At 50.4% G+C, this 6442-nt stretch overlaps 1 protein-coding gene across 1 annotated transcript; it reads left to right on the top strand.

Moving 5' to 3' along the window:
- Nucleotides 1–299: 299 nt before the first annotated feature.
- LOC135566536 (E3 ubiquitin-protein ligase UBR4-like) lies at nt 300–6242 on the top strand. Its single transcript, XM_065014230.1, has 5 exons — nt 300–313; nt 470–568; nt 2797–2915; nt 4026–4123; nt 5946–6242. Exons 1-5 carry the CDS (start codon nt 300–302, stop codon nt 6105–6107), a joined length of 492 nt encoding a protein of 163 aa, XP_064870302.1. The 3' UTR covers nt 6108–6242.
- The last annotated feature ends 200 nt before the right edge of the window (nt 6243–6442 follow it).

The raw sequence follows: 6442 nt of genomic DNA, 5'->3' as shown, positions 1-6442 counted from the left end.
TTTTAACTTTATGTAAAAGAAAACACACCTCCGTTTATTTTTGTCATAGCCACATGCATTTTCTAAACTATATCACACTATTTTTTACACACAGCAGGTAAGTTTTTATGTTTAACGTGGATACAAAAATATTAAGTATACTGGTATCGCCCTAGCTAGATATTTAACAGTGTGTGTTCATGTTTGAACACATATGAAACCGTGGGTTTTGTTCAATGCTCAATAAATCAACAGTGTTATATTATTTACAGATTTGCTACAAATGATGCATAATACTTTAATATAGATTATATCCAGAGATGCGCGTGTCTGTGTAACCTTCCTTCCTCTATAGATCCCAGCTCTCCTGTGTGGACCCCAGCTCCATCCTCCTGCCCCTTGTACCAGGTCCCCTCCCCTACAGGCCATCTATACCTGGACGCCGATTATCTCCAAGGTCCAGGTGTCTCTGGACGAACATTTCTCTAAGGTGGCGGGCGGAGACGGACCCTCTCAAGCCCTCGGAGATCACCAAAAACCTGCTGCCTGCTACACTGCAGCTCATAGACGTGTACACAGCCTTCACCAGGTGAGACAAATCCACTATCCTCTCTCTCTACCACTTTACTTACACTGTGTTCCCGTGGGGGCAGAACAACTGAGACTCGTGTTTCTCCCGTGGGGGGCAGAACAACTGAGACTGTGTTCTCCCGTGGGGGCAGAACAACTGAGACTATGTTCTCCTGCTGCCAGGCAGAACAACTGAGACTGTGTTCTTCCTGTGGGGGCAGAACAACTGAGACTGTGTTCTCCTGTGGGGTGGCAGAACAACTGAGACTATGCCCCCTTCCGTTGGGGGCAGAACAACTGAGACTATGTTCTCCCGCTGCTAGCAGAACAACTGTGACTATGTTCTCCCGCTGGGGGCAGAACAACTGTGACTATGTTCTCCTGGGGGCAGAACAACTGAGACTATGTTCTCTGGGGGCAGAACAACTGTGACTATGTTCTCCCGTTGGGGGCAGAACAACTGAGACTATGTCTCTTCCCGTTTGGGGGCAGAACAACTGTGTTCTCCCGCTGGGGGCAGAACAACTGAGACTGTGTTCTCCCGCTGGGGGCAGAACAACTGAGACTATGTTCTCCCGTTGGGGCAGAACAACTGAGACTGTGTTCTCCCCGTGGGGGCAGAACAACTGTGTTCTCCCGTGGGGGCAGAACAACTGTGTTCTCCGCTAGCAGGAACAACTATGTTCTCCCGCTGGGGGCAGAACAACTATGTTCTCCCGCTAGCAGAACAACTATAACCCTTCCGTTGGGGGCAGAACAACTATGTTCTCCGCTAGGGGCAGAACAACTATGTTCTCTCTCCTTGCCAAAGCAGAACAACTATGTTCTCCGTTGGGGGCAGAACAACTGGTGTTCTCCCGCTAAAGCAGAACAACTGTGTTCTCCCTGGGGGGCAGAACAACTGTGTTCTCCCGCTGGGGGCAGAACAACTGTGTTCTCCCGTTGGGGGCAGAACAACTGTGTTCTCCCGTTGGGGGCAGAACAACTGTGTTCTCCCGCTGGGGGGCAGAACAACTGTGTTCTCCCGCTGGGGGGCAGAACAACTGTGTTCTCCCGTTGGGGGCAGAACACCGAGACTGTGTTCTCCCCGGGCAGAACAACTGAGACTATGGCTCCGTTGGGGGCAGAACAACTGAGACTGTGTCTCCTGTGGGGCAGAACAACTGAGACTATGTTCCTCCCGTTGGGGGCAGAACAACTGAGACTATGTCTTCCGCTGGGGGGCAGAAACAACTGCAGACTATGTTCTCCGCTAGGGGCAGAACAACTGTGACTATGTTCTCCCGTTGGGGGCAGAACAACTGTGACTATGTTCTCCGTTGGGGGCAGAACAACTGTGACTATGTTCCCCTTCCGTTAAAGAGAACAAACGTGACTATGTTCTCCCGTTGGGGGGCAGAACAACTGTGTCTCTCCCGTTGGGGGGCAGAACAACTGAGACTATGTTCTCCCGTTGGGGGCAGAACAACTGTGTTCTCCCGTTGGGGGGCAGAACAACTGAGACTGTGTTCTCCCGTTGGGGGCAGAACAACTGAGACTGTGTTCTCCCGTTGGGGGCAGAACAACTGAGACTGTGTTCTCCCGTGGGGGGGCAGAACAACTGTGTTTTACATTTACATTTAAGTCATTTAGCAGACGCTCTTATCCAGAGCGACTTACAAATTGGTGCTTTCACCTTATGACATCCAGTGGAAACAACCACAGTAACCCAGAATAAAGCCACTGTTACAATACGGTCCATTCAACTGTTTTGTGTACATTGAGTCAGGCAAGCTCAATTAAGGAGCAGCTTGAAAATAAAAATAAATACTATTTGAACCCAGCTCGGAAGTTAACACGTCCTCTCTGGAAGTTAAAAGGTGAAATGTTCTCCCGTGGGGGGGCAGAACAACTGTGTTCTCCCGTTGGGGGCAGAACAACTATGTTCTCCCGTTGGGGGCAGAACAACTATGTTCTCCCGTTGGGGGCAGAACAACTATGTTCTCCCGTTGGGGGCAGAACAACTATGTTCTCCCGTTGGGGGGCAGAACAACTGTGTTCTCCCGTTGGGGGGCAGAACAACTGTGTTCCTCCCGTTGGGGGCAGAACAACTGAGACTGTGTTCTCCCGTTGGGGGCAGAACAACGTATGTCTTCAAATAATAGGCTCAGTTGGCAGTAAACACGCACACAAAAATTGTCTTCTTTCCATCTTGAAAAATAATGTGTTTTTGTATTGTGAAAATTAGTGATTTATTGTGTGTCTCAGGTCCTACCTTCTGATGAGTCTACCAGAGGAAGGAGAGAACAAGCTATCAGAGGCTAAACTTCAGGGTTACGCTGCAGTCCTGTCTATAGGCTCCATGCGCTGCAAAGCCAACCTGCTCGGTACGTACCAGTGGGCTTATGGGTTTGGGTATGTACCAGTGGGCTTATGGGTTTGGGTATGTACCAGTGGGCTTATGGGTTTGGGTACGTACTAGTGGGCTTATGGGTTTGGGTACGTACTAGTGGGCTTATGGGTTTGGGTACGTACTAGTGGGCTTATGGGTTTGGGTACGTACTAGTGGGCTTATGGGTTTGGGTACGTACTAGTGGGCTTATGGGTTTGGGTACGTACTAGTGGGCTTATGGGTTTGGGTACGTACTAGTGGGCTTATGGGTTTGGGTACGTACTAGTGGGCTTATGGGTTTGGGTACGTACTAGTGGGCTTATGGGTTTGGGTACGTACTAGTGGGCTTATGGGTTTGGGCACGTATCTAGTGGGCTTATGGGTTTGGGTACGTACTAGTGGGCTTATGGGTTTGGGTACGTACTAGCTAGTGGGCTTATGGGTTTGGGCACGTACTAGTGGGCTTATGGGTTTGGGCACGTACTAGTGGGCTTATGGGTTTGGGCACGTACTAGTGGGCTTATGGGTTTGGGCACGTACTAGTGGGCTTATGGGTTTGGGCACGTACTAGTGGGCTTATGGGTTTGGGTACGTACTAGTGGGCTTATGGGTTTGGGTACGTACTAGTGGGCTTATGGGTTTGGGTACGTACTAGTGGGCTTATGGGTTTGGGTACGTACTAGTGGGCTTATGGGTTTGGGTACGTACTAGTGGGCTTATGGGTTTGGGTACGTACTAGTGGGCTTATGGGTTTGGGCACGTACTAGTGGGCTTATGGGTTTGGGTACGTACTAGTGGGCTTATGGGTTTGGGCACGTACTAGAGAAATGAATATATATTCAGCAAGATCTAGTCAGCAATACCTAGTTAAAGTCTACTGTTTTCAGTCGGAGACGAGCAGAGCCCCCTCAGTCCTCCTCTCACTCAACAACTGTGTGTTCCTTCACTGTGTGTTCCTTCACTGTGTGTTCCTTCACTGTGTGTTCCTTCACTGTGTGTTCCTTCACTGTGTGTTCCTTGACTGTGTGTTCCTTGACTGTGTGTTCCTTGACTGTGTGTTCCTTGACTGTGTGTTCCTTGACTGTGTGTTCCTTCACTCGTTCAGGTCAGAATGTGATGCAGAACCTTCCGTCGGCCGTCCAGACGCTGTGTGAGACGTGGAACAACATCAACACCAACGAGTTCCCTAACATCGGCTCATGGGTGAGTTCCCTAACATCGGCTCATGGGTGAGTTCCCTAACATCGGCTCATGGGTGAGTTCCCTAACATCGGCTCATGGGTGTGTGACTGACTGAGAGGGGTACACTCCCCCCCTTCCATGTAACGGAGGTGGACTGTGAGATGGATCCACCGCTCAAGAAGCAGACCCAACACTCGATCAAAAACGTAGATTCCTGGTCGAACCCCAATCGGTCCCACGTGCCGTGTCCTCTGTCTGTGTGTGCGGTTATGAATACTGAGGCTGTCGCTCAAACTACACTCCTACCAAAAAGAGGCTGTCGCTCAAACTACACTCCTACCAAAAAGAGGCTGTCGCTCAAACTACACTCCTACCAAAAAGAGGCTGTCGCTCAAACTACACTCCTACCAAAAAGAGGCTGTCGCTCAAACTACACTCCTACCAAAAAGAGCACACATTGGAAGAAACAGGGTGCCTGTGTCCCCCCCCCCTCAGCCTAATGACTGTCTGGGATACAGCCTGTGTTCCCCCCTCAGCATATTGACTGTCTGGGATACAGCCTGTGTTCCCCCCTCAGCATAATGACTGTCTGGGATACAGCCTGTGTTCCCCCCTCAGCATATTGACTGTCTGGGATACAGCCTGTGTTCCCCCCTCAGCATAATGACTGTCTGGGATACAGCCTGTGTTCCCCTCAGCATACTGACTGTCTGGGATACAGCCTGCCCCCCTCAGTATAATGACTGTCTGGGATACAGCCTGTGTTCCCCTCAGTATAATGACTGTCTGGGATACAGCCTGTGTTCCCTCAGCATAATGACTGTCTGGGATACAGCCTGTACCCCCCTCAGCATAATGACTGTCTGGGATACAGCCTGTGTTCCCCTCCTCAGCATAATGACTGTCTGGGATACAGCCTGTGTTCCCCCTCAGCATAATGACTGTCTGGGATACAGCCTGTGTTCCCCTCAGCATAATGACTGTCTGGGATACAGCCTGTGTTCCCCTGTAGCATAATGACTGTCTGGGATACAGCCTGTGTTCCCCCATAGTATACTTGACTGTCTGGGATACAGCCTGTGTTCCCCTCTCAGCATAATGACTGTCTGGGATATACAGCCTGTGTTCCCTCTATAGTATAATGACTGTCTGGGATACAGCCTGTGTTCCCCCCCTCAGCATAATGACTGTCTGGGATACAGCAGGTGTTCCCCCTCAGCATACTGACTGTCTGGGATATACAGCCTGTGTTCCCCCATAGTATAATGACTGTCTGGGATACAGCCTGTGTCTTCTCAGCATAATGACTGTCTGGGATACAGCCTGTGTTCCCCCCTCAGCATAATGACTGTCTGGGATACAGCCTGTGTTCCCCCCTCAGCATAATGACTGTCTGGGATACAGCCTGTGTTCCCCCTCAGCATAATGACTGTCTGGGATACAGCCTGTGTTCCCCCCTCAGCATAATGACTGTCTGGGATACAGCCTGTGTTCCCCCTCAGCATAATGACTGTCTGGGATACAGCCTGTGTTCCCCCCTCAGCATAATTACTGTCTGGGATACAGCCTGTGTTCCCCCCTCAGCATAATGACTGTCTGGGATACAGCCTGTGTTCCCCCCCCTCAGCATAATGATTGATTGAGTGAATGACATGATTGATTTGTCAAGCCTTTCCTGTGGAACTGCCAGTTGTTCCATGCTGTCACACCCGATCCAACTCGTTAACCAGTCCAGGGTTAGATCAATCAGGGACACATTTTGGTGAAACGTCTGGGGTCCCCAGAGACGATGTTTGAGAATAATGACTGTGTCCGACTAACTTGTCTCGTCTCTTTCTCTCAGCGTAATGCGTTCGCCAACGACACCATCCCGTCCGAGAGCTACATCAGTGCCATCCAGACGGCTCATCTGGGCACGCTCAGTAACCAGTCCCTGGCTCTGGCCTCGTCTCTCAAACACATCCTCCTCTCTCTGGTCCGCCTCACCGGAGACCTCATTGTGTAAGTTATTCTCTAATTCCAGCAGCAGCCACATCCACACGGTCGATATTACATCAACACTTTCCACTATTGCAATGCTAATCTACCTTTCGGGATAAAATATGCGATTCTCCCATTGACTGGGGTCTGTGTTTTCATCAAAGCTGTTACAGGAAGTGGGCGCCTGTTGCGTGTCTGGGATTTCCTACTTCCCTGGCGCTAGAAACCACTGGCTCCACAGTAATTAGTTCCATACTGGACATTAATGTAGACATGGCCCCCCCCCCCCCAGGACTGAGGATTTGAATCCTCCCCAGGTTGAACCTCTCCTCCAAGAGAGCAGCATTAACACTGTCTCTG

The sequence above is a fragment of the Oncorhynchus nerka genome, unplaced genomic scaffold (genome assembly GCF_034236695.1).
Source record: "Oncorhynchus nerka isolate Pitt River unplaced genomic scaffold, Oner_Uvic_2.0 unplaced_scaffold_4350, whole genome shotgun sequence".
In the NCBI taxonomy this organism is placed as follows: domain Eukaryota; kingdom Metazoa; phylum Chordata; class Actinopteri; order Salmoniformes; family Salmonidae; genus Oncorhynchus; species Oncorhynchus nerka.
This window is presented reverse-complemented; position numbering and strand designations above follow the sequence as displayed.

Bases quoted from the DNA above. Each gene is read 5' to 3' on its own strand.
- LOC135566536 (XM_065014230.1), top strand. The intron at 569-2,796 runs GTGAGACAAATC...TGTGTGTCTCAG, and splicing joins GTGTACACAGCCTTCACCAG to GTCCTACCTTCTGATGAGTC. The intron at 4,124-5,945 runs GTGAGTTCCCTA...TCTTTCTCTCAG, and splicing joins TCCCTAACATCGGCTCATGG to CGTAATGCGTTCGCCAACGA.